Source organism: Leopardus geoffroyi, chromosome C3, assembly GCF_018350155.1.
Source record: "Leopardus geoffroyi isolate Oge1 chromosome C3, O.geoffroyi_Oge1_pat1.0, whole genome shotgun sequence".
Classification (NCBI taxonomy): domain Eukaryota; kingdom Metazoa; phylum Chordata; class Mammalia; order Carnivora; family Felidae; genus Leopardus; species Leopardus geoffroyi.
In genome coordinates this window covers 27,205,433-27,231,868 of record NC_059338.1, presented here as the reverse complement: position 1 = coordinate 27,231,868, position 26,436 = coordinate 27,205,433, and the positions used below count along the sequence as shown (strand labels likewise).

Sequence of the window (26,436 nt, the reverse complement as noted above, 5' to 3'; positions counted from 1 at the left end):
AATTCTTTGGTAAGAATACACTGAGGGCCTACTGTCTATAGACACAGTTCTCGCGGCTTTCGCGCTTATTACCTCACTCCATTAAAAATGAAAAGAAAAACTTTTTTTTTAAACCAAAGACGGTTTCAAGAAACCCGTAAGTTCCTGAAACGCGTTCCTCGCCAGGGAAGTTACCCCGCGTCCTAGCGCCTCCCCTCTCACGTGACCCTGCGACTCGGGGAAGCCATCTTAAGCCTCGCCTCACAGAGGAAACTACATCTCCCAGAATGCTTTCTCTTTGCGTCGTGCTGGCACTTTTACTGGCCGGGTCCTAGAGCTGAGCCTGTAGCCAGGCGCCATCTTTGACGCTGGCAGTCTTGGATTTCTGCTGGTGTTGCTGCTGTGAGGACGGCGGGCGGTAGCGGCTAAGAAAGAAGAAAGACGTGGCAGCAAGCGGGAGTCGGGGACAGTGTCGGCGGTTCGGTAAAGTTTCTGTTCTCTGGTAACTAGACCCGTTTTTTGATTCCCGGTGGCTCGGGGCAGGGGAGGTGGGGGAGAGGGCGAGGGGAGTGGCCGCGGCCTCCCCTCGCCCCCGGGTTGCGGCCTAGCCCGGGAAGTCAGAGCGGGTCCTTTGGCCCCGCCGTAACGACCCCCCCCCTTCCCCCACCTCCGGCCCGCCGCCCTCGCCGGGGCGAGCTGGGAGCCTCGGGCTCCCGCTCACAGTTCCCGTCCACCCCACCCCCACCCGCTGCACCCCACCCCCACGGCGCCTGCTCCTTTCCCAACAACCTTCCTCCCCTCCCCCACATCCGGTGTTGGCGAAACCGTAGGAGCCCGCCGCAGCCCCGGAAAGCCGGCTTCTTCCCGACTCCCGAAGAGAGAACTGACACTAGATCGCTTTCCTCGCGACAACAGTTTCCCCAGTTTAGCGGTCCCCCACTGCCTAAATCAAACTGAGTGCCAGGAGCTGAATTTACCTACTCTCATTCCTCTCCAGGGTCCCACTACTTGGGAGACACTCTCAAACTCCACATACAGAAAGCCACCGACCTTAATCCGGTATCCTACACCCCTTCCTTACCTTAATTAACTCCCACCCCAGCCCTCCGCATCGGAGTCAAGAACAACAGGGACACTTCCGTTCTCCTTGTAGGATTGATGAAACCGTAATGAAGAACACCCCCTAAGCTCCCATAATCGGTGCGGATTCCTATGGGGAAGGCCCATGTTGTTGACATCTTGCAGGCCTTGGTTCTGGACCTTGAGAAGGAGGCTGTGGAACTAGTGATAGCGATGCTTTTTAGGGTAAATGTATGTAGGTATTGGGGGAAGGGGAGGGATCAACCGAAAAGCAATGAAAGTGGTTTACAGCTCAGATTTCAGTTCTTGCTGCTCCCATAGAGTTCAACTCGTGAGTTACTCCTTTACAGGCAGTAAAGCTTCCCCAGTCTAAAAATGTGGCAGAACGAAATTTGGATTAACTCTTGATACAAACAGTAAATTGAAAATGCAGCTTGTGAACCTTACAAATTTTACTCCCAAATCCCTTTTTTTTTAGCCACCCGCATTTTTAAAAATTGAATTATTGTTATTTAGAGCTGAAAGGGCTCAATTAGCGTATGCTGTTAATGACCAGTATGTGGAGTTTGCTTTATATTTCCCGGATTTGACTTTTTGGGTTGTATTGTCAAATCACAGTCCTAAATGATGAATGTTGAATGATGCACTATGTTTTTGTTTAAGTGAGGTTTCCTGAAATTAAATAATTTCAGAACTAAGGGAAATTGATGTTGCTACCATGACGCATCCTAAAAATACACATTTTAAAAGCTGAAGGCATTTCAAGCAGAGATAGTTCTTGATGAACCAGAGAGAACATGGACCTGGGATTTGGAAGACCTGGCTTCTAGCTGCTACTAACTCTATGACTCTGGGAAGGTGGCCCTCAGTTCCTTTTTTCTATAACACGAAGAGATTGGACTGTTTGAATTCAGATTCAGAACTCAGAAGCTGGAAGGGATCATAAAGCCCTATAAGAAAGAGTTTGGGAATGTTCTCCATTGCTGTCACTTTTCTTCCAAAAATAACCTGGCTTGGAAGTCATTGTTCCAAAGGGAATTTGATTCCCCATAGAAATTGGAGACAAGGTAATGCGATTAGAGAGGAACAGCTGTATTTCTGCTTGAGTGATAAACCCACTAAGAGATTCTGGTACGAATTTTGGAGACATAAAGAGAATGAGTGTATGTACCTTAAGCGCACCAGTTTCCTCGCTCTCTCCTGGCCGAAGATGCAGCACTTTTAGCGGTGCTGGGATTCTGGGATGTGTTCCTATTAATTCTAACACAGATGAAGATGATGCGGTAGAGGGGAAGATGGTGGCCGAAGGAACGGATAAAGAGGCAAAATTGCCTGCTAAAAAGAAAAGGAAGAAGGGTTTACGGATCAAGGGGAAAAGGCGAAGAAAAAAACTGCTCCTTGCAAAAAAGTTTAGTAAGGATTTGGCATCTGGGAGGCCTGTTGCGGATGCGCCTGCTTTATTAGCTTCCAGTGCCCATGAGCAGGATGAAGAAAGTCTTTTCGAGAGCAATATAGAGAAACAGATCTACCTACCCAGCACCAGAGCCAAGACCTCCATTGTGTGGCACTTCTTTCACGTTGACCCCCAGTACACCTGGCGAGCTATTTGTAACCTCTGTGAAAAAAGTGTCAGCAGGGGTAAACCAGGCAGCCATCTGGGGACATCTACTCTACAACGACATCTGCAGGCAAGGCATTCACCTCACTGGACCAGGGCCAACAAATTTGGAGTCACTAGTGGGGAGGAGGATTTTCCTTTGGATGTGCCTTTATCTCCCTCTTCTGCTGGAAGCAGTGGAAGCTTTGAATATATCTCTACTGATCCATTAGATGAAAACAGAATGGGTAAGAAACGTGATAAATCGGTATCTGATGCCCTGAGGGCAGAAAGAGGGAGATTTCTCATCAAAAGTAACATTGTCAAGCATGCCTTAATTCCCGGGACAAGAGCCAAGACATCTGCGGTTTGGAATTTTTTTTATACTGATCCTCAGCACATCTCAAGAGCTGTGTGTAATATCTGTAAACGGAGTGTGAGCCGGGGTAGGCCAGGTTCTCACTTGGGAACTTCCACGCTTCAACGACACTTGCAGGCCACACATCCCATCCATTGGGCCGTTGCCAACAAAGACAGTGGTGTGGTTGGGAATGGATTAGATGAGACTGAGACTGAGAGAAATGATCTCTTAAGCGATCCTCTGCATGGAGAGAAGTCTACAGGCAGCCACAGTTTAACAGCCGAGGACCTTAGTGACTCTGATTCAGACGAACCTCCTGTATTAGAGGTGGAAAATAGTAGAAGATCTGAGAGTCCTAATCCTGTTGCAGAGCAAGACACTCTGACCCATGCACAGGAGAGAGAAACAACATATTCCGAAAATTCAGTCTCAAGTCAAATAAGTCAGGCAATTATTCAGATGATTGTGGAGGATATGCATCCTTACAACTACTTCTCAACCCCAGCCTTTCAGAGGTTCATGCAGATTGTGGCCCCCGACTATAGATTACCATCTGAGACTTACTTTTTCACGAAGGCTGTACCTCAATTGTATGATTGGGTCAGAGAAAAAATTTTCTTAACTTTGGAGAATGTTCAAAGCCAAAAGATCCACTTGACTGTGGACATCTGGACCCACGACCCATCCACGGACTATTTCATTGTGACTGTACACTGGGTCTCTTTGGAAACTGCACCTTCTAGTAATGGCAGGACCCCCAATTTTAGAAAGTGGGCAGTACTTTGTGTGACAGGTTTGGCCAAAGACTGTTTGATAACCAACATTTTACAAGAACTAAATGACCAGATTGGTCTGTGGCTTTCTCCTAATTTCCTCATTCCTAGCTTCATTGTTTCTGACAATTCTTCTAATGTGGTACATGCAATCAAAGATGGTGGTTTTACCCATGTGCCATGCTTCCTGCATTGTTTAAATATAGTCATCCAGGACTTCTTCTGTGAGCACAAAAGCATTGAGAATATGTTAGTAGCTGCTAGGAAAACCTGTCATCATTTTAGTCATTCAGTCAAAGCCCGTCAGATACTGCAAGAGTTCCAAAACGATCACCAACTCCCGTGGAAGAATTTGAAGCAGGATGAAACTGGCCATTGGATTTCTACCTTTTATATGTTAAAATGGCTCTTGGAGCATTGCTATTCAGTTCACCATAGCCTTGGCAGAGCCAGTGGAGTTGTGCTCACCTCCCTTCAGTGGACTCTAATGACTTACGTTTGCGATATTCTGAAACCATTTGAGGAGGCCACCCAGAAAGTGAGTGTCAGGACCACAGGATTGAATCAGGTGCTACCCCTAATCCATCATCTACTTCTTTCTCTGCAGAAACTCCGAGAAGATTTTCAAATAAGAGGTATTACTCAGGCACTCAATCTGGTGGACAGTTTATCTCTGAAACTTGAAACTGATTCCCTCCTGAGCACCATGCTCAAATCCAAGCCTTGTATCTTGGCTGCTTTGTTAGACCCTTGCTTTAAAAACAGTTTGGAAGACTTTTTCCCTCAAGGTGCTGATTTAGAAACTTACAAGCAGATCCTTGCAGAAGAAGTTTGCAACTATATGGAATCTTCAGAGGTCTGCCATATTGCGACTTCAGATGCTTCTGGTCCCTCAGGCATCGTAGGAGCTGATTCGTTTACCTCATCTATAAGAGAAGGCACCTCCAGTTCAGGGTCTTTTGATAGCTCAGCTGCAGATAATGTTGCCATTGGAAGCAAAAGCTTCATGTTTCCTTCTGCCATAGCAGTAGTGGATGAATACTTCAAAGAGAAGTATTCAGAGATCTCAGGAGGTGGTGACCCTTTGATTTACTGGCAGAGGAAGGTGAGCATATGGCCAGCTTTGACCCAAGTTGCCATTCAGTATCTAAGCTGCCCCATGTGTAGTTGGCAATCTGAATGTATCTTTACTGCAAATAGCCAGTTTCATCCAAAACAGATCATGAGCCTGGACTTTGACAATATAGAACAGCTGATGTTTTTGAAAATGAACTTGAAAAATGTTAACTATGATTATTCTACATTGGTTCTGAGCTGGGATCCTGGGAATGAAGTTATTCAAAGCAATGAAAAAGAAATATTACCTTAATTTCTTTTTCCTTTTTCCATTTGAAATGGGCAACTTGTTGCTATGTTACTGTATCCTAATTGCTATAGTTGTTAAACATAGTTACACTAATTATTCTTAATACACACATCTGGGGAAACCTGAAAACACAAAAAGTGCTGAAAATTCCTCAGAGGTAATAATGGTGACAAAGTGAAGATTAAAAATTTCACAATAGTAACTCAATGTAGCTGTCACTTGAAATTTTGTTTATACCAATTAAGAGAGAAAAGGTATTTTTTAACTTAAAAAATATAGTGCAGCATTGAAAGGCTTTAGGCTATTTCTGGCTGGTAGATTGAATTGTAATTGGTTTTAAGTAAAAAAAAAATTTCTCCCATCATGGGAAATTTGATTTCTCTGAAACCAGTGAAATTGAAGGGAAAACATACTAAGCTGGTATTCCTCCCCGTCTCTCCCATTTTTCTGTTCCTTTAAAAACCCTCATCCATACTTACAAGTTGGCAAAAACAAAACTCACGAAATTTGGAAATTTCTAATTGCCTCCTCATACTGGTCAGCTTTATAATTTCAACTTACTGAGTGTGATAGAGTTACCCTTTATATTTAGGGATTGGATCTAAGTAAAAGGGGAACATTAGAAAACAATTGGGAAAAATTACTAAAATTACTTTTAGTCTTTGAGTTGCCTTTTTTAAGCTTTATAAAATAGTGGGAAAACAATAAAGATCGTATGGGTACTTTTTACACATATGGGCAAATGACATAATAGGTTTACAGAAATTGAGAAAGATTGAATGGGAATTGGAATAAAAGCCCCAGGAGCATACTTTTGACAAATGCAGTGTCCGTGTCCCAAAGAATGTTTCTCATTGTAAGTGATCTTAAGTGTCTTAAAATATATATGCTGAATGATCCATAATACTGTATTCTTAACTGTGAGATTGGTTTTTGGCTTTTAATCTTAGCTAAACATAAGCATTCAGTATTTTCAGGTGTTAGGAATCACTGCCTCACTGGTAAAATAAGAGAATTGATCTCAGTGACCTTTAAAGTCCCTTTCCACTCTTAAAGTATGTTTCTGTGGTTGAGTGGGAGGCCAGAGAATGATGACTTTTAGTGAAAGTCTATTACAAGTTTCAGACTGAATAACTAATGTAAGATCCCAATTTTTCCTTTTTTTCATTTTAGATTTGGGGATATTCCCTGCCCAAAAATTTCCTGGAAAATTGACTAGTATTAAGTGTGAGTAAAAGGTGTCCACTTTTTTTTAAGTTTTGGTTTTAGTTTTGTCTTGGATAGTATTTGGCAAGATTTAGCCTAGAAACTATGTAGTACTTATTACATGAGAATCAAAATTGCTTTGTTACGGGGCTGGTTTCAAAATTTAGAACTCATTTCTCTGTATCAAAATTGTTCTTTTTTTGTTTTTGGGGTTTTTTTTGTTTTTTTTGTTTTTGTTTTTTTTTTTTTAAATTCTTAAATGGTAAATGTACCATTGTGCAATGCAATTTCAACTCCCAAAGTTTACCCTTTTACTAACTGGAGTAAATGAATAATTACAAAGTCTTTAGTTGTAGCCATCATTTGTAAAAAAAAAAAAAAAAAAGAAAAAGAAAAAAAGAAAAAAAAATGAAACCGGGCTGCATAAGCAAGCCTTTGCAGGGCCAATATTGAATGTCATGCCAGTGACACTGGTGTTGCTGTAAAAGAAGAGAAAAAAAATCTTCCCTTGGACAGAAGCTTTCTGTATTTTGACAGTCCCAGTTCAGGATGGCTATAATGCTGCTCTGCCTTCTACAGCTTGCTGCACCACTCTGTAGTTACTCGATAACTATACGTTTCTATCTTTTTTGGTTAAACACTCCCTGAAGATGATAAAGATGATAATGATGTACATACATCCGTATTAGTATTCTACACATTGATACATGTGTAAGGATCTCCCTTCATGTTTACTCTGTGGGCTGGGCGAAATTTAGTGTAACATATTGGTACACATCATGATACTTTGGTGTAAGAGTAAGTTCACTATTTTTATAATGAACCCAAATCTGAAGGCTTTTATAGTGTATTTTAAAAGGGAAAACTTACCCAAATGTTTTATTTCTACACATTTGTGTATATGTGTGTGTGTGTGTATAAGCCAGTTAGTATGTATGTATATGTATATTATATACATAAAACACTATATTTTTTCATACAAGTATGCTTTTATTATACAGATAATAAAGATGGGGGAAGGTTTCTGTTTTTTTCTTAATAGGTGAAGAAATCTTGAAGACCAGAAATTGGATCTTATTGAATTTTGGTGTTCTTTTTCTTTTTTCTTTTTCTTCTTTCTTTTTAAATTATATTGTTCGGCTATGGAAGATGGATTTTTTTTTTCCCAGTAATCTTTTGAATCTCAAGTTCATCTTTAAATGAACTCTCTTTTTGTTGGTTTTTTGTTTTTGTTTTTGTTTTTGAGGAGATAACTAACCCTAGCTGTCTCCAGTCTGACAAAGGTTATTCAAATGGACTTAATCTCCCAGTAGTTGGGAGATGTTTTAAAAACACCTCCTGTGTTTGAATTGTGGCTGAGAGGTTTCCTTGGCAATGTGAGGAGGAAAATTCTTTCTGCCTCATTATTATTAATTCATGGATTGAGTGTTGGTTCGACCTACAGGCGTAATAGATTGGAACTCAGTGAAGACACAGAGGTTCCTGTTGAGAGCAAGCAGCTAATGTAAGTGTGGGAATGGGGTTTTTCTTATTAAGGGAGTGAACATTTTTGTAATTTAAGGCATAATTTTCCTGGGTCAGTAAGAAATTAAAAAGCCATTGTCAAGCCATTTTTTTCTTGTAATTATTTACAAGCTTTTGGTTTGGGGATGGAAAAACTCCCCCCCCCCTTTTTTGATAATACATGCACATTATTAAAAAAGTAAAAACAATATACCACCTAATAGTAAGAGGTGATTCCATGTCCTCTTAAAAAAGCACTGTCAGGGGCGCCTGGGTGGCTCTGTCGGTTAAGCGTCCGGCTTCGGCCTGTGTCTCCCATCTTGCCGTTCCAAGTTCGAGCCCCACTGTGGGCTCTGTGGTGATGGCTCAGCTTGGGGCCTGTTTCAGATTCTGTATCTCCCTCTCTGCCCCTTCCCCACGCATGCACTGTTTCTCAAAAATAAAATAAACATTAAATTTTGTTTTTGGTTTTTTTTTGTTTTGTTTTGTTTTGTTTTTTAATAAAGCACTATCAAAGGGTGCCTGGGTGGCTCAGTCAGTTAAGCATTGGACTCTTGATTTCAGCTCAGGTCATGATCTCATGGTGAGATCAAGCCCTTCATCTGGCTCTGCACTGGGTATGGAGCCTGCTTGAGATTCTCTCTCTCTCTCTCTCTCTCTCTCTCTGTCCCTCTCTCTCTCTCTCTCTCCCTCCCTCCCCCCCCCTTCCCCAGCTTGTGCGAGTGCTTTCTCTCTCTCTCAAAAACACCATCTGTAGTTTATCATGACATAGTTCCATGTCCCTGCACGTAGATCTGCCTCATCTGTTTTTTTAATGACGTGATAGTGTTCTTTTATATGGAAGTGCTGTAGTTTAATATCTCTCACTGGACATTTGGGGCTTTGCCATTAAAAAAAATAATAACTGTCCATCCAGTTAACAGCCCTGTACACACATCTGTGTAAACTCTTTCCCTAGAAACAGTTTTCAGATGTGAATTAATACAATTCTCTAAAGAGGGTGTACTAGTTTACGTGAGTAAAGATGTTTTGAATTTGTAAAAGTTCTTGATATATCCTTTTAACTATGGTGATGCTAGGAAAGGTTCCCCCCCACCCCTACTCCCGGCCCAACCTGAGCCTATTAAAAAAATATCACTCATTTAGGGGAACCTGGCAGCTGGTTAACCATCTGACTTCAGTTCAGGTCATGATCTCATGGTCTGTGAGTTCGAGCCCCACACTGGGCTCTATGCTGATAGTGTAGAGCCTGCTTCAGATCCTCTGTCTCCTCTCTCTGCCCTGCCCTGGCTCGCTTGGACTTGCTTTCTTTCTCTTTCAAAAGTAAATAAACATTTTTTAAAAAAATACCATGCATTTGTTTTCCAGTGCTTGGTTATATTTTTTATATTAATAATGTAATCTAGAACTACCCTATGATCCAGCGATCACACTACTAGATATTTACCCAGAGAACACAAAAATAGTAGTTGAAAGGGACACCTGCACCCTAATGTTCATTGCAGCATTATCTGTAATAGCCAAATTATGGAAACAGCCCAAATGTCCATTGATTGATGAATGGATAAAGAAGATGTGGTAAATGTATACAATGGAATATTATTCAACCATAAGAAAGAATGAAATCTTGGCCATTTGCAACAACATGGATGGAGCTAGAGAGTATTATGCTAGGGAAAATCAGAGAAAGACAAATACCACGTGATTTTACTCGTGGAATTTAAGAAACAAAACAGGCAAAGGTGGGAAGAGAGACAAATCAAGAAACCGACTCTTAACTATAGAGAACAAACTGGTGGGTGGGGGAATGGGTGAAATAGGTGATGGGAATTAAGGAGTGCACTTGGGATGAGCACTGGGTGACATGGAAGTGTTGAATCACTTTTGTATACATGAAACACTGTTCATTGACTAATTGGAACTTAAATAGGAACTTAAAAACCAAAAATGTAATCTAGGGATTATGCTAATGTGGCATTGCCTCTCTGTCCCATAAACAGGGCAGCTGTCCTTTTTGCCGAGCACAGTTACCAATTTAGAATCTTTATTAGTATAGAGCTTTAATTAGCGAGCTAAAGCCTCTTTGCTCTCTTTGCTTTTATTACCCTGGAACCTTTTTGTATAAAGCAGAAGGTTTTTTTGTTGTTGTTTTTTTTTTCAAATGGGAGTCCAAAGTTTTTTAAATTTCAAATGCCACTTTTTTCATAAGTCACATTTATCCATGGACTTGCTTGAATTCTGTGGATCTTACATTCACTTGTTTGGGAATATTACATTTAAATGTTCTATTTCACATCTGTAATAGCAATAAGTCTTGTTGTTTTTTCTTTTCTTTTTAACGTTTGTTTATTTTGAGAGAGAAAGAGCACAAGTAGGGGAGGGACAGAGAGAATCCAAGCAGGCTCCTTACTTTTGGAGACTTACTATCTAAAACTTCCAAGTCCCGAGATCTTGAAATGTACTTTGAAAGGACATATCTAAGGTCATAATCTTCCTTTTAAATTCTGGTGCATAGCATTTTGTCTTCCGTCATTTAGAGATTCAGATGATGTCATGTCAAGTCTGATTTTCTTTGTTGTCAGTCTGCTTTTTCCTAGAAATCTGTGTGATTCTATCTTCACTCCTTGGAATTTGACATTTTCAGCTTATCTCTGGTACAGTAGAGATATCTTTAAGTTTTTTTTAAGCAATCTGTACACCCAGCGTGGAGCTTGAACTCACAACCCTGAGATCAAGAGTCGCACACTTCACTGACTGAGCTAGCCGGGAGCCCCAGTAGAGATGTCTTTAAGGAAATTTTCTGCCTGGCGTTTGATGAACCCCTTTTAATTTACAGACCCAGGTTCAAAAAAAAAAAAAAAAAACTCAAGTTTATTCAGTGTAGGGAAATTTTACTGTATTTTATCATTATCTCTACCAATTCCATTCTTTTTTTTTTTTTTTTTTTTTTTAAGATCTTCCATTGTATAGAAATTTAATCTCCTGGAATTATTTCCATGTTATATACATTTTCTTGTGTTGATGTCTTTCCGCATTCTGGAAGATATCCTGATGGTGATACTGTACAATTGAGTTGTGTTTTTCATCAATGTTTATTCTGCTTCCTGTTCTTTTGAAATCTCGGGGGAAGAGGCTAGAAATTTGCGTTTTCTTATTTTTTGCACTTTCTTTTGCTTCTCCTCTGTTTCATAGCAATATATTCATTTGTATCAAGCTGTGTCCTTAGCGTGAAGATTTTAAAAGAATTTCTTTTTCCTACATTAATTCAGGAGTGGGATAGGAGAGTTACTCCTCTTGGCTTCCTTTCACTATTGGAAAGTAATCAGGTTTTTCTTGGCATCATGAAAAGTTTTTTTCTTTTAAAACTTAAGAAATTTATCAGTGTGCATCTTGGTTTTAGGTCCTTGCAAAGTTGGGGTAGTGCTGATTACTGTCAAGTTTTGTTTTTTTAATCTCTGGAGATGGCTTTTGTTTTGTTTTGGGCTGTTTTCTTGAATAGCAGTTATATTCTCTTTCTTCCCCCTAGTGAAAGTTACAGAAGTTCAGTGTGTAAAACAGATATATGAAGTAAACGTTCTGTTGAAACATTAGTAAGGCAGTGCCCATCTACTCAACGTTCAGTCTCCGTGCTCTGTGCCCCTGTGAGGGAGTTTTGCAGAGCCTAACTAAAACAAACAAAAAACCACTGTAATTTGCAACAGTTCACGCTGTTTTGCTATTATTTCTTAAGTACCATTTTGTTTGATTGGGATGTTTTCAGGAATGAAATTGACCCCTGAACCTTTTATTTTCCTTTCTAAAATTTTTTTCTTTTGTAAAACGTTTTTATTCTTGTCTCATTAATACTTTCTCTTTTTGTATATGTATCATTGTAATTATTTGGATATCCCTTAGAGACTTGATCCCATTTGAGGTAGTGTTTTAAATTACCTTTTGCTGTACCTGCTATTACAGAATGCACTCCCCATGTTTAGGGTCAGGGGAATCCTACTAGTGGATCAGTGAGGTGCTATGAAGGGTCCAATCCTTGTCTAATTCTGTAGTGGATCTGTGATGGGCAGGCCGGTTAGGACAGACTTAAATTTTTTATTATGTCTGTGTTGCATTGTATTAGAAAATTTAATGTTCTTATGAGCATAAAATAAAATATAATAAATAGCCGCCTGTAATCCTGCCGATCACCCTGGTGGTAACTACTGTTAATAGTTTGGTCTATGTTCTTCCAAACTTCCTGTTGCTTCATCTTCACCGACATTTAGTGCTGTCAGTGTTCTGGATTTTCACCATTCTAAAAGGAATTTGCAATTCCCTAATGATGTATGATGTTGACCATTTTTTTTGTGTGTTTATTTGCCATCTGTGTATCTTTGGTGAACTGTCTTTCTAGATCTTTTGCCCATTTAAAAAAAATACGTATTTTTTTTGAGAGACAGAGCCTGTGTACTTGAGTAGGGGAAGCGCAGAGAGAGAGGGAGAGAGGATCCCAAGCAGGCTCTGCACTGTCAGCACAGAGCCTGACACGGGGCTCAATCCCACCAGCTGTGAGATCATGACATGAGCCGAAATCAGAAGTCTGACACTTAACTGACTGAGCCACCCAGGCACCCCTTTGACACTTAACTGACTGAGCCACCCAGGCACCCCTTTGTGCCTGTTTATAATTGGTTTGTTCATTTTCTTATTGGTGAGTTTTAAGTGCTCTTTTTATATTTTGGATACCAGTCCATTGTGAGTTATGTATTGTTGCTTTTTTTAATGTGTATTTTTTTTTTTTTTTGAGAGAGAGACACAGTGTGAGCAGGGGCTAGGGAGCAGAGAGAGAGAGAGACGGAGACACAGAATCCAAAGCAGACTCCAGGCTCCGAGCTGTCAACACAGAGCCCAGTGTGGGGCTCGAACTCATAATGAGATCATGATTTGAGGCAAAAGTCGGCCGCCTAACCAACTGAGCCACCCAGGCACCCTTCAGTTAATGTTTTGCAAAGATTTTCTGCCAGTCACTTGTCTTCCGTTTTTTCTTTTATGTTTATTTCTGAGAGTGAGAGAGACAGAACACAAGTGGGGGAGGGGGAGAGAGAGTGGGAGACACAGAATCTGAAGGAGGCTCCAGGCTTCAAGCTGTCAGCACAGAGCCTGATGAGGGGCTCGAACCCATGGATTGCAAGATCATGACTTGAGCCGAAGTCAGACACTTAACCGACTGAGCCACCCAGGCACCCCCTTGTGTCCCATTTTCTTAACGGTGTTTCCACAGAAGCCTCACCAGAAGCACCTTTAACATTCATATTTCCAGCAGCAGTTTCTTCTAGGCTTTTCTATGGCGTGCCTCCAGACTCTTCTAGTCTCTATTCATGACCCAGTTTCAAAGCTTCTACCACATTTGTCGGTGGTTTTTCAGCCACACCCCATTTCCCAGTACTCAAGTCTGTATAATGCTACATATTATCACGTCACATGGAAGTACTATAACTTTTTAAAACGACTCCAGTTTTTGAACATGTGGGTGTTTTTTTCATTATTAGAAGCAAAGTGATGGTGAACCTGATTGAATATTTACCTCGGAATAAATTCTAGAAATGAAATTGTGCATCACAGCATATGCACATTTAAAGGTTTTAGTATATGTTTAGTGGCACTCTTAATTCCTAACCTAGGTTGCTGACTTCAAGGCTGGTTTTTATTGTGGTCTGCTATTCTTGGATTAGGATTATTAGTGGGAGATATGATTGAGTTTGATTTCATTTCAAGTTGTAGATCAGTGTTTCTGAAACCTGGTTTTCTGGTGTATGTGAATTTATAGAAACCCTTTCCAAATTCTGGCAGGTGCTCTTACCGTGTGTTTTTATTTCTGTAGAAGCTTTCTTGAGTACTTCACTGTGAGGGCCAGGGTATGGCAAGAGCAGAGGGTGGGGTGTTGGTAGTTTTGTGTATTTTATGGAAGGAATCCCAAGGACGACTTGCACCTTGTTATAATTGGTGTGCAACTCTGTTTTTGTCAACCGTGATTTCTTTTTTTTTTTTAATTTTGCCTAATTTTTTTAAGTTTATTTTTGAGACAGAGAGAGGCCATGTGTGTGAGTGGGGAAGGGGAAGAGAGAGACTCCCAAGCAGGCTCCACGCCGTCAGCGTGGAGCCTGATGTGGTGCTGGATCCCACAAACTGAGATCATGACCTGAGTTGAAATCAAAAGTTGGATGCTTAACCCACTGAGCCACCCAGGCACCCTGGTGTGCAACTCTTTAACCATCTTAATTCCATAAGCTAGCTCTACAGATGTATTCAGGGGTAATTGTTTCATCAGTTATTCTAGTGAGACAGCTTTTCCCACCTACTTGTATACTTTTGAATTAAAAATGTTTGTGAAAATATTGGGACTTTTGTCAGATGAAAAAAGCCTAGTTTGTCAGATACGTAGATTTAACAAATATCTTGTGTAAAATAACGTAAATCCCATCAATAATCTAAAATTAGATTATTGGGCCACCCGGGTGGCTCAGTTGGTTAAGCGTCCAACCTTGGCTTAGGTCATGATCTTGCAGTCTGTGAGTTCGAGTCCCTCATCGGGCTCTGAGCTGACAGCTCAGAGCCTGGAGCCTGCTTCGGATTCTATGTCTCCCTCTCTTCTCTGTCCCTCCTCTCTTGTGCTCTGTTCCCCCCCCCCCAAAATAAATAAACATTAAAAATAAAATAATAAAATGTAGATTATTTATTGAGTTAGCAGTGCTTATTTTATGCCGAAGTCATGTAATGAGCACCGTAGAGAATACGAAAGAAGGGCATGGCTATCCTTAACGAAAATTTTACATTATAAATGAGAAAGTATAATATTCACATAAGAATAAAATACTAACCAGTGCTCACTAAGCCCTGCACAGGTAAGGACATATTCATGCAATTAAAATTTGGTTTTAACAGTGTGATCTCAGTCAAGGTGATTTGGAGGAGGAAGTTGGCAGAATTTATCTGAAGTACTTTAATTCATTGTCTCCTCATTTTAGGATTGCATTTTAAAGACGATTTCTGTGATTGAGTGGTCTTTTGGAAGATTAAACCCATTTCAAGAGGACTTGGAGCTGGTCCTCGCCTTGAGGAAGCAGTGGCTTGTTTTCAAGAAGCCACTTCTAATCTGAGGATCTACCCAGCATGCCTAATCAAGGAGAAGACTGCTATTTTTTTTTCTATTCTACATGTACCAAAGTAAGAATTGGCATCTCTAAATCAGTTCTTTCTACAGTTTCTCTAATAAAATTTGATAAGACTTACCCAGTATACTAAGTTTTTATGTTTTGTTTTCCTCAACTGTTTATTGTCTGCTACCTGCTACCCTTGTTTAAAAAGAGAATCGCAGTCCTGGGAGACTTCCATCGTTCATCCTTGTTTTTTCTCCTCTCGTATGCTCTTCACTGCCCTTCACGTTCTACAAAAGTGGAAAGGTTTACAGCGCATAGGCATCACTCACTGTTCTCTTATTGATAATTAATCTGTTCGGGGCGATTTCGGAATGAGGAGCGCTTTGGCCCAGCTTGCAAACTTTGATTTTATTTACTTTGCATTAAATGAATGTGTGGGTTGTATTATACTTCTAGAAACTATCGTGGGTTGAATTTGACTTTTTTCCTTCAGATTTCCTGCTGAGTCATCAAGCCATTCTTCTAAATATGCTTTTGCAGCATTTTTTGCTTTTTCTGTGTCCAGACTTCCTGTTTTGCTGCTTAATTTTTCTGCGGCTTCATTGAGATCTATCCACTTTTCTGCGCCTTTATGACTAATTCTATAATTGTATATGTTGTTAAAAAAACCCTTTTTTAAAATCATCTTGGTGCTGTGTTTAAAATGATCCGTTTTGAGCAAAGCCCTGATCACATAGCAGGTTGCACAGCAGTAGTGTTCTGTTTAAGATATTACCATTGTATAAAGTATATAATGAAGCATAGAATTAAACTGAAATCCTAATCTATTAACTTTCTGATTTTCCATCAAAAGCTAGTTACACAAGTCAAGATGTATGAAACGGTTTTGAAGAACTGTAAAATGTATTTTTAAAGTGTACCACTTTAAATACTCCCACTTATCTTTTTGAACCCCATCTCTCAGCTTATGTCACTTATGTTATAAAATCAGATGAAGGATACTGTCAAGGAAATTATAAATTTGTTGACCTCAGATTGTTCTTGTCTTCCCCCTGCACTGTTTTCTACCTTGCCTGTCTCCTTACTCCTTTGTGTTTGTCTAGCTGCCAGGAAACTGTTACAATGAACATTTCACGTAGGCTCTGTTTTGGTACCACAGTTCTTTTCTGTATTCTCTTTGGTTACAGGGTGACAGCTGTCCATTCCGTCACTGTGAAGCGGCACTAGGAAATGAAACTGTTTGCACATTGTGGCAAGAGGGGCGCTGTTTTCGACAGGTGTGCAGGTTTCGGCACATGGAGATTGATGTAAGGTTTCAGTTTGTTCTGTAATATGTAGTCTGGTGTTGTGATGGGCCAATGCAAAATACAGGGGGGAAATGACATTTTATGTAATATGCAGGTTACATTTTTTTTTTTGATGAGATAGTGAAATTTCTGTCATAATGCTCACCTAATAACTTGATATTTTGGAGTATTGGTATCATTTTCTAGGAGGCAGTTTGGTAATCTGTCGAAAGTGTAAAAATTTTGTATGTGTCACTGGGGAGTATTTTTGTTTCCATGTTTATTTTAAAACCACCTCAAACTTAGAGGAAAGCTGCAAGTACAGTATAAAACGTTTTTCTGAGCCACTTGGGAGTAAACTGTCACCTCCAAATACGTTCATGAGTATTTCCTACAAACAAGAAGGACATTCTCCTACATAAGCATAACACAGCCATCAAAATGAGAAAATTGGGGCACCTGGGTGGCTCAGTCAGTTAAGCATCTGACTCGATTTCAGCTCAGGTCATGATCTCGTGGTTCATGAGACTGAGCCCCGCATCAGGCTCTGTGCTGACAGCGTGGAGCCTGCTTGGGATTCTCTCTCTCTCCTTCTCTGTCTCTGCCCCTCACCTGCTCTCACGTACACATGCACATGCGCTCTCTCACTCTCTCTCAAAATAAGTAGATACATGTTTTTTAAAAATGAGAAAATTAACATTGGTATATTACCTTCATTTAATCCAGAAACCCCATTCACGTTTTGCCGTTGTATCAGTTACATCCATTAACGCAGAAGGAGCAAGTCCAGAATCTAGTGTTGTATGTAGTTGTCCTCGCTCTCATTCTCCCTCAGTCTAAAACAGTTGTTCAATCTTCTTTACTTTTCATTTGCCTTGACATTTTGGTAGGTATAGGCCAGGTATTTTCTAGAATGTCCTGCAGTTTGGGTTTGTCTGGTATTTCCTCATTACTAACTTCAAGTTATGTATCTTTGACGGGAGTATTAGTTCTTCTCGTTGCATGTCATTAGTGACACAGTCCTATAGTCTTTAATTATCCCATTACTGGTGATGTTAAATTAACCCTGATCCCTTCATTAAGGTGGTACCAGATTGCTTCACTATAAAGTTTTTCTTTTTGTAACTAATATGTATTTTGTGGAGAGGTACTTTGAGACCCTGTCATTGCCCCATTTCCTACCAAACTCCGTTTTTTCCACTTAGTTACCTATATTTGTGTGAACTCAAGGTTTTCTCTTTTATTCAATGTGTTACACTCCGTTACTATCATTTTTTTTTTATCAAGTTGACCCAGATTTGCCCTTTAAGCTGACTTTTGTGTCCTTTTGATGTTTACATCATTCTTTGAACACCTTTTTGCTTTCTAGCCTAATAAGATTTTTTATTAGGCTCATCCTATATTTTTCCTCCTCCAGCCCTGGAATCAACCATTTCTCTAAGGAGCCCTGGGTCCTATTAGTGAAGAATGCTATATGTATATAGAAATAAGATTTGGGTAGCTCCTGGAGTCTCACTGCTTCCAGGCCTGCAATGGACAGAACAGGGGAGTATATAAGTGTATTCATATAGACACATTCACCTCATTATTATTATTTTTTTTTTTCAACGTTTATTTATTTTTGGGACAGAGAGAGACAGAGCATGGACGGGGGAGGGGCAGAGAGAGAGGGAGACACAGAATCGGAAACAGGCTCCAGGCTCTGAGCCATCAGCCCAGAGCCCGACGCGGGGCTCGAACTCACGGACCGCGAGATCGTGACCTGGCTGAAGTCGGACGCTTAACCGACTGCGCCACCCAGGCGCCCCTCATTATTTATTTTTTATGTCTGTGTACTGAATCAAGAGTTCACAAAGATGCCTTCAATTCACCAGCACTGCAGGGTTTATTTAGTCTAGGCTCTCCTTTTCCATACTTGTAACTCTCTTTTCCAAAAGTAAGAAAGTCGCTTCCCACTGTCCTTAACATCAGCTGATTTTATCAGTCCCCTGGTTCCATAAGCCAGTGTCATATCACAGCCGCCTCCTTCCTCTCAGGCTCTGACATCACACATGAGGCTGCTGTTCTTCCACAGGGACATCTTGCTCACCTTGTGTTGGTTCCGACCACCCTGTAACAGGCCTTGTTCCTTGCTCCACTGTGAGGACCTCATCTTCACCATGCTTGGACCCCAACATACTGCTCCTCTCCCCGCGGATGCCCTTTTCACACCTTTGGTCTCTGATATCTGTGTTGGAGAGCCCTCCTATGTGAGATGCCTACTTTCTCACCCTGCTTGTATTCAGACTCTGTAGCAGGTGCCCACTTGGGAAGAACCTACCTTCCTTACCCTGCTTGGTCATTGCCCATTCTACGCTGGCCCTCCATAAATATACACTCCCTATCCTACCCTGGGATCCCTTCTGCACGGAAGCCTTGCGCACCCTGCTTGGGCTCCATCACTGTGCTGGCCACCCTCCCAACTCCTTCTGGGTTCTGACACCTTAGGCCAGTTCCACCTTGTCACGTGATGCCTTCCTCATTCAGTCAGGCTCCAACACCCCGCCCTGCGCCACATGCCCAGCATGAATGCCTGCCTCTCATCTCTTGGCCTCACCTAATGCCCTTGGACTACATTGTTTGAGGGGAGGTGGGGAAGGAAGGAAGACTGACCATGCACTTTATATGCCTGGGGTTACAGAGTTACTCCAGGTAGGTTCTAGATTTATGGCCTCTTAACTGCATTCTGTGCTGCCTATCTTCCAAAGAGCAGGGAATTCACTAAATAAATTCAGAGAAATACTCTGCAGCTTTTGAAAATTAATGTAGTACTGGCAAAGTATAAATTGGCACAACTCCCTAAAAGGCGTGGTGTGTCAGAGTCTCTAAGAACATCTACATTTAGAGGGAAACCTGGGTGGCTCAGTTGGTTAAGCGTCAGACTCTTGGTTTTGGCTCAGGTCGTGATCTCACAGTTTGTGGGTTCAAGCCCCACTTGTCATCCATGCTGACAGCACGGAGCCTGTTTGGGATTCTCTCTGCCTCTCTGTCTCTCCCGTCCCCTGCTCATGCTCTCTCTGTCTCTCTCAAAATAAATAAATAAACCTGAAAAATAGATTTACATTTAGATATACTTTAGAACTCATCAGGAGACTCAGCATATAGTTGTGTTTCATGGCTAAGATTTATTACAGTGATGGGGAGGTACACTGATTAGAAATGAAAAAAAGACACAGGCAGCGTCTGGAGGAATCCATGTGCGGTTTTCTTTTACGATCTCCCTCTCATGACGGGTCACGCAGAGCACACACTTCCTGGCAATGAAAGGGCAGCACTACGTGTGGGATGTTCCTGCCCAGGGAAACCCATTAGAAACTCAGCATCCAAGATTTTTAATGGGGCCAATCATGTAAGCACCCTCTACCTAGCACATTCCAGAACTCTAGACTCCCAGAAGGATGGCAGCCTAAGACATGTTATTTGCACAGTCTAGGCACCGTGATCAATTAACTGACTAGTAGGAACATTCCAAGAGCCAAGTTCCCACATGCCAACCAAGGGCCAACTTAGCAAGCAGGCTACCTAAGGATAGCAGTCTTTGGGCTGTATCTTCAAAGATACTGTATCCTGGGGTTTTGTTTTGTTTTGTTTTGTTTTTGTGTTTTTAGCTTTGTGTCATCTGTGCTCATACGTGCAAAAGAAGATAGATGCAGAATTACTCATAATTTGTAATGATAAGATATGTGAAATAACCTAACCCTCATTTAAAATAAATTTTCTACAATTAGGAGCGTCTGGGTGGCTCGGTCGGTCAAGCGTCTGGCTTCAGCTCAGGTCATGAGTCTCATGGTTTTGTGGGTTCGAGCCCTGCGTCAGGCTCTGTGCTGACAGCTCGGAGCCTGGAGCCTGCTTCGGATTCCGTGTCTCCCTCTCTCTCTCTGCTTTTGCCCCATTTGCACTCTGTCTCTCTCTCAAAAATAAATAAAACATTAAAAAAAAAATTTTGTTAATAAAGTAAATTGCTACATTCATACAGTGGAGTACTAGACAGCTGTTAAAATTTTTTAAAAGGGAAACTTTATTGATAAGGAAAGATTGGGATATATTGTCAGTGAAAAAGCAAGGGGGTAGAATAAGGTGCATAATATGCTACCATTTGGTAAAAAAAAAAAAATATTTTTCATTTGCATATGTATTTTTAAAATCTCTGGGAGTATAAAAGAGAAACTTAAAACATGGGTCGTCAGGGAGTGGGGACAGGAATGGAAAGGAGTGTTTTTACTGTAACCCCCTCTACATGCAGTTGATTTTCATTATTCATGGGTTCCATGTTTGCAAATTCACCTACTTGCTAAAATTTATTTGTAACCCCCAAATCAATACTTGTGGTGTTTCATGGGCCATCTGCAGACGTGTGCAAAGCATTGAAAAACTTGAGTCACGTGACCTACACACTCCCAGCTGAGATGGAACAAGGTGACACTCTGCTGGCTTGTTTTAGTTCTCATACCATTAGCAAGTGTCCTTTTTGTGGTCTGTTTAAAGCCACGTGTTTTGCATTTTTGTCCTTTTTCTTGGTGATTTTGCGGATTAAAATGATTCCCAAGTGTTGTGCTGAAGTGCTGTGTAGTGTTACTAAGTGCAACAAAGTTCTTAAAGTGCCTTATGTAGAAAATACCTGTATTAGATAAGCTTCATTCAGTTGTGAGGTATAGTGCCCTTGGCCTTGAGTTCTGTGTTAATGAATACACTAAAAAAGGTGTCTTTAAACACAAACACCCGTTCAACCATGCTATATTGATTATTTGATAAAAATGTGACCAGAAACTTGCAGGAACCTGACTAACTTAAACTCTGTATTTCCCTTAGGAGCAGTCGGGTTTACTATTAGCTAATTTAGTATTCGTAGTGACTTCATAGAATCAGCTGTATGTCTTTGGACCATGTGCTGTATCACCTTTTAAATATTAAAAAAAAATTCTGTAGGAGAATGTTACTAGGGAGGATCTGTTGCTAAGTGAAAAGTGGGTACACTTATATGGAATACTTTTAAGTTTTTAAGTATACATGTAGACATTTATAATTTTTCTTCTTCTTTTTTATTTTTAAATAATAAACTCTTGGGGCACCTGGGTGGCGCAGTCGGTTAAGCGTCCGACTTCAGCCAGGTCACGATCTCGCGGTCCGTGAGTTCGAGCCCCGTGTCAGGCTCTGGGCTGATGGCTCAGAGCCTGGAGCCTGTTTCGGATTCTGTGTCTCCCTCTCTCTGCTCCTCCCCCGTTCATGCTCTGTCTCTCTCTGTTCCAAAAATAAATAAACGTTGAAAAAAAAAAATAATAATAATAATAAACTCTAGACCCAACATGGGGCTTGAACTCATGACCCCAGAATCCAGAGTTGCTCTACCAACTAAGTCAGCCAGGCACACCTTTAGCAAGCATTTATTACCATTTTCCAAGTGGTTTTCATTGTGTATTACTTTTCATTTAGAAACAAAATCCAGTGGGGTGCTTGGGTGGCTTAGTTGGTGAAACATCCAACTCTTGGTTTCAGCTCAGTTCTTGATCTCAAGTTTCATGTGTTCGATCCCCACATTGGGCTCTGTGCTGACAGCTCAGAGCCTGGAGCCTTCTTCACATTCTGTGTCTCCCTTTCTCTCTATCCCTCTCCCGCTTGTGTGTGCTCTCTCTCTCTCTCAAAGATAAATAAACTTTAAAAAAAAGGTTTTTTTTTAACGTGTTATTTTATTTTTTAAGAGACAGAGAAGGACAGAGCACGAGCAGGGGAGGGGCAGAGAGAGAGGGAGACACAGAATCAGAAACAGGCTCCAGGCTCTGAGCTGTCAGCAGAGAGCCCGCCGCGGGGCTTGAACTCATGAACTGCGAGATCATGACCTGAGCCAAAGTCAGACACTTAACCGACTGAGCCACCCAGGCGCCCCATAAATAAACATTTTTAAAAAAAGAAACAAAATCCAGTAAGTGTGTTAAACCAGAGCAAGTAAATGTCATGTGACTATATACATGTGTCATGTATATAGAGGATATCATTACAGAAGTCATCCAGTAATTTGAAAACTGCTTCCAGGAAAGAAGTAAAAACTTAAGCAAAGACAGACCCAGGAGCATTAGGTTCTGCCTTAAGGAAGGAGTAATTGAATAATTGTTACTTCTGTCTAAAAGAGAATAGTACTATTATGCTTCCCTTTTGCGTGTGCCAGGAGACTGATAAATTCTGTCCATTTCTTTGAAAGGTAAAGGTTTTTGCTATACTGTTTATTTTTTTTAATTTTTTTTAATGTTTTTATTTATTTTTGAGACAGAGAGAGACAGAGCATGAATGGGGGAGGGGCAGAAAGAGAGAGGGAGACACAGAATCAGAAGCAGGCTCCAGGCTCTGAGCCATCAGCCCAGAGCCCGACGCGGGTCTCGAACTCACGGACCGCGAGATCGTGACCTGAGCTGAAGTCGGACGCTTAACCGACTGAGCCACCCAGGCGCCCCTTTGCTGTACTGTTTAAAAATGGGTAATTATAGGGGCGCCTGGGTGGCTCAGTCAGTTGGGTGTCCAACTTCGCCTCAGGTCATGATCTCCTGGTTCGTGAGTTTGAGCCCTGCATGGGGCTCTGTGCTGACAGCTCAGAGCTTGGAGCCTGCTTCAGATTCTGTGTCTCATTCGCTCTCCACCCCTCCCTGCCCTTGTGCTCCATCTCTCCCTCAAAAAATAAATGTAAAAATAATAAATAAATAAATAAATAAATAAATAAATAAATCGAAAATAGGTAATTATACATGTGGCAGTAAACTCAGGACATCAGTTTTGTAAGTACTTTTTTTTTTTTTCTAACCAAACTGCCTTTCAGAGATGTTGAGCTAATTTTCATTTCCATTATCAGTACACAGGGCTGTATGATCCTTCCACATTCCCACTGACACAGTGTATTATCAAATAATTTCTCAAAATCGTCAATTTTTATCTTTGCCCTTTTTGCTACATTTAAGGATCTTTTTATAATGGTAATTGTTTTTGTTTCTCTCTCCCGTATTTTTAGCTTTCTGAAGCAATGCTGCTATTCTTTCCTAGAATTTTTTTTAATTTATTTTTGAGACAGAGTGAGCGCACCTGTGTGCATGCTCGAGGGGGAGAGGGGTGGAGGGAGAGAGAGAAAAAGAGTCTTAAGTAGCCTCCCTGCCCAGCACAGAGCCCGATGGAAGGCTCCACCTCACAACCGTGAGATCGTGACCTGAGCCGAAATCAAGAGTCAGATGCTGAGCTAGCTGAGCCATCCAGGAGCCCCACTCTTCCTACAATTTTAAACCTTAGGTTGCTTATTATGATGAGCCATCCGACATAATCCAACAGATGCAGTTCTGTGTTCCCCTTTTATCTCTTGACTGTTGCCAACTGTGCCCTCGAAACTTCTCACTAACCTGACTGCTCTACCACGGAGAAATTTTACCTGTTTTGATCTCTACATCAGTGCAGCCACACAGTGTGGACTCTTCTTGTGTATGGCTTCTTTCCTTTTGCACTGTCATGTTAAGTGTAGCAGTGGTTTATTCCTTCTGTGTACTGGGTAGAGTGCTCTTGTATGAAAAAACTACAGTGTATTTATCCATTCTGGTGTTTGTGTACATTTGGTTTTCCATTTTGGAGCTGTTAACAAACAGTATTGTTTTGAACACACGTACACATCTAGTGTATGCATTAGCAGTAATGTATGTATTTCTGCCGAGCATATATCCTGTGACCCAGCAGTATATTCTTGATGTGAGGGTATTTCTTTTCTCGTTCCCTTTCAAAAGGGTGCGGTAGCTTGCGAAGGAAAATACCAATCCTTAGTGTGTTACATGTGCCTTCCTTAGAGAAGTCACAAAGGGGAAAATCGATCTCAAAGCTATGAACTCGCAGCTTCAAATAATAACTGCAGTTTAATGAGTCTTTTCTATGTGCTAAGTGTCTTGTATACATTATTTCATTTAATCCTTACATGAAACTTAAATAGCTACTCTTATTGCCATTTTATAGCTGAGGATACTAAGACTTAGAGGCATTAAATTACCTGTCCACCATCACATGGCCAGTATGTAGCATAATGGTATCTTTGATTCCATAATCTTAACTAATATATTATCCTGCATCTGTAAGTTAAGTGTAGGCATTTAGAGGTTCTAGGATGAGACAACAGCAGAGGAACTACTTCCCTACCCACTTCCTCTCCCCATCAAGCAGGAAGAGCGTCACTTTCAGCAACCCTCTTGCTCACAGTCTGCTCACATACCTCAGAGTTTTGAAGCCTGTGATGAACTTTATTGTTAGAAAACAAATGACCAAAGTAACACAGGTCACAACTCATTTTTTATTTGAAAACAATGTGTTTTTTCCTCTAGAAAAAACGTAGTGAGATTCCGTGTTACTGGGAAAATCAGCCAATGGGATGCCAGAAGCTGAACTGCGCTTTCCATCACAACAGAGGACGTTACGTTGATGGCCTTTTCCTACCTCCAAGCAAAAGTGAGATGTGTTTTTAGTTTTAAAAGAATAGTTACTATTTAATGAACACCTGCTGTGTGCAGTATATAGAGTACTTTACATACATGGCCTTTTAGTCCTGCAAGAAAACAGTTTTATTTCCACCTTATAGATGAGGGAGCTGAACTCTTCTTTAAGGTTAAATGACTTATACCTAGATAGCCCTGCTCATAAACCAGTAAGTATCATAAGCTTTTGTCGCCAAAAGCCATGCTGCCTCACAAATGTTTCTCAGCATGACAGTTTAGATTACGATAGCTTCATTTCCCATTTTCTTATCAGACCCAATGAGTTTTCCAAGAGAAACTTGATTCTCCAGGCCAGGGTTTGACAGAACTGGCCCCCCACCTGTTTTATAAAATAACCTTCTATTGGAAGGAAGCCATGCCCATTCATTCACATATTTTCTATGGCCAGATTTTATGCTCCTGCTGCAGAGTTGAATAGTTGAGACACAGCAGTCTGCAAAGCCTGAAATACTTACTGTCCCAACTGTTTACAGAAAGGGTTTGCCAACCCTGCTTAGGTGATTAAAATTTGATGGCTACACATTTTGGCCCCCGTTTAAGAGAAAAAAGTGGCTTTGCTCCTCTCTGGTTTGGTTCAGAAGTGTTATATCTACTATCTCTTATTTGCTGAGCAAAAAGCCTCAAATTTCAGTATTAAAATTAAGTGTCTAGAATTTGCAACCAGTTTTATACGTCTAGCCTCCAGATTAGTCTGTGTTTTGAACACCTACTTTGAGTGTGTTTATGTACGGTGAGGAGTTACTAGCTAAAAGCCCTGTTTTCCCTCCCTGGGAGTGTGCAGCTTAATTGTGAAAATGGGGAAATCGGGTATAAAAGGACATAAGTGCTCATAAGGAAAATGCACCAAACTTCTATGCGGTTGGAGATTTTTTGATGAAGTGGGACTTTATCTTCTATTTTTAACTTCTGACTGATGTTGTGTGTCTAGCTGTGCTCCCCAGTGTGCCTGAGTCACCAGAAGAGGAAGTGAAGGCTAACCAGCTCACAGTTCAACAGAACAAACTGTCTGTCCAGTCTAATCCCTCCCCTCAGCTGCGAAGTGTTATGAAAGTAGAAAGTTCGGAAAATGTTCCCAGCCCCACCCATCCACCAGTTGTAATCAATGCTGCAGATGATGATGAAGATGATGATGGTGAGTTTTCACCTCTTTCTTTAAGGCAAATAAGTGACTGGGGGTCATTTAGTGAGTTAGAAATCAGAATTAGGGCTTGTTGTTAATTGTACATTTGCCTTACATGTTGATACATAGATCAGTTTTCTGAGGAAGGCGATGAAAGCAAAACGCCCATCCTGCAACCAACTCCCGAAGTTCACAACGGATTACGAGCAGCTTCTGCCCGCAAACCTGGGGTCAGTTTGAAGCAAGGTAAGAAGAGGCCGTCTTGTTGCTGGTGCCTGCTCATGAGTCTTGCAGCACTGTTGAATGTGCCCGAACTCTTTTAAACAACTTGGGAATGGATCACGATCACCGCCACCTCTCTCTCCTCCGCCCCCACTGTACGCACAAGCAGATTTACACATACTTTCCCTTATTTGTCCAGAAAACATTTGCCTGCTTGCTGTGCACAAATAAAACACAGAGGGCGTGAGGTGTTCTTTTCTCATGTGGTTTCTG

The 26,436-nt window shown here is 41.1% G+C and overlaps 2 protein-coding genes across 30 annotated transcripts in view; both read left to right on the top strand.

Annotated features, from left to right (window-relative positions):
• Positions 1-298: 298 nt before the first annotated feature.
• Positions 299-26,436, top strand: part of ZC3H11A (zinc finger CCCH-type containing 11A) — a 43,978-nt gene continuing 17,840 nt past the window's right edge. Inside the window, exons 1-10 of one of the 29 annotated variants that reach the window (XM_045456367.1) lie at positions 330-462; positions 977-1,038; positions 1,133-1,284; positions 6,330-6,383; positions 7,807-7,866; positions 14,864-15,062; positions 16,183-16,302; positions 24,651-24,774; positions 25,750-25,953; positions 26,071-26,187. In XM_045456367.1, the coding sequence (XP_045312323.1) occupies positions 15,009-15,062; positions 16,183-16,302; positions 24,651-24,774; positions 25,750-25,953; positions 26,071-26,187 (619 nt within the window). In that variant the 5' untranslated portion in view covers positions 330-462; positions 977-1,038; positions 1,133-1,284; ... (1 more) ...; positions 7,807-7,866; positions 14,864-15,008. Of the gene's footprint in view, positions 482-504; positions 1,285-6,329; positions 7,867-14,863; positions 15,063-16,182; positions 16,303-24,650; positions 24,775-25,749; positions 25,954-26,070; positions 26,188-26,436 lie in introns of those variants that run through there. The other 28 variants (XM_045456375.1, XM_045456360.1, XM_045456364.1 and 25 more) reach the window with 28 other exon arrangements.
• On the top strand, positions 1,291-5,363 carry ZBED6 (zinc finger BED-type containing 6). The gene has a single exon (XM_045456353.1). It carries the CDS (start codon positions 2,217-2,219, stop codon positions 5,157-5,159), a length of 2,943 nt encoding a protein of 980 aa, XP_045312309.1. The 5' UTR covers positions 1,291-2,216; the 3' UTR covers positions 5,160-5,363.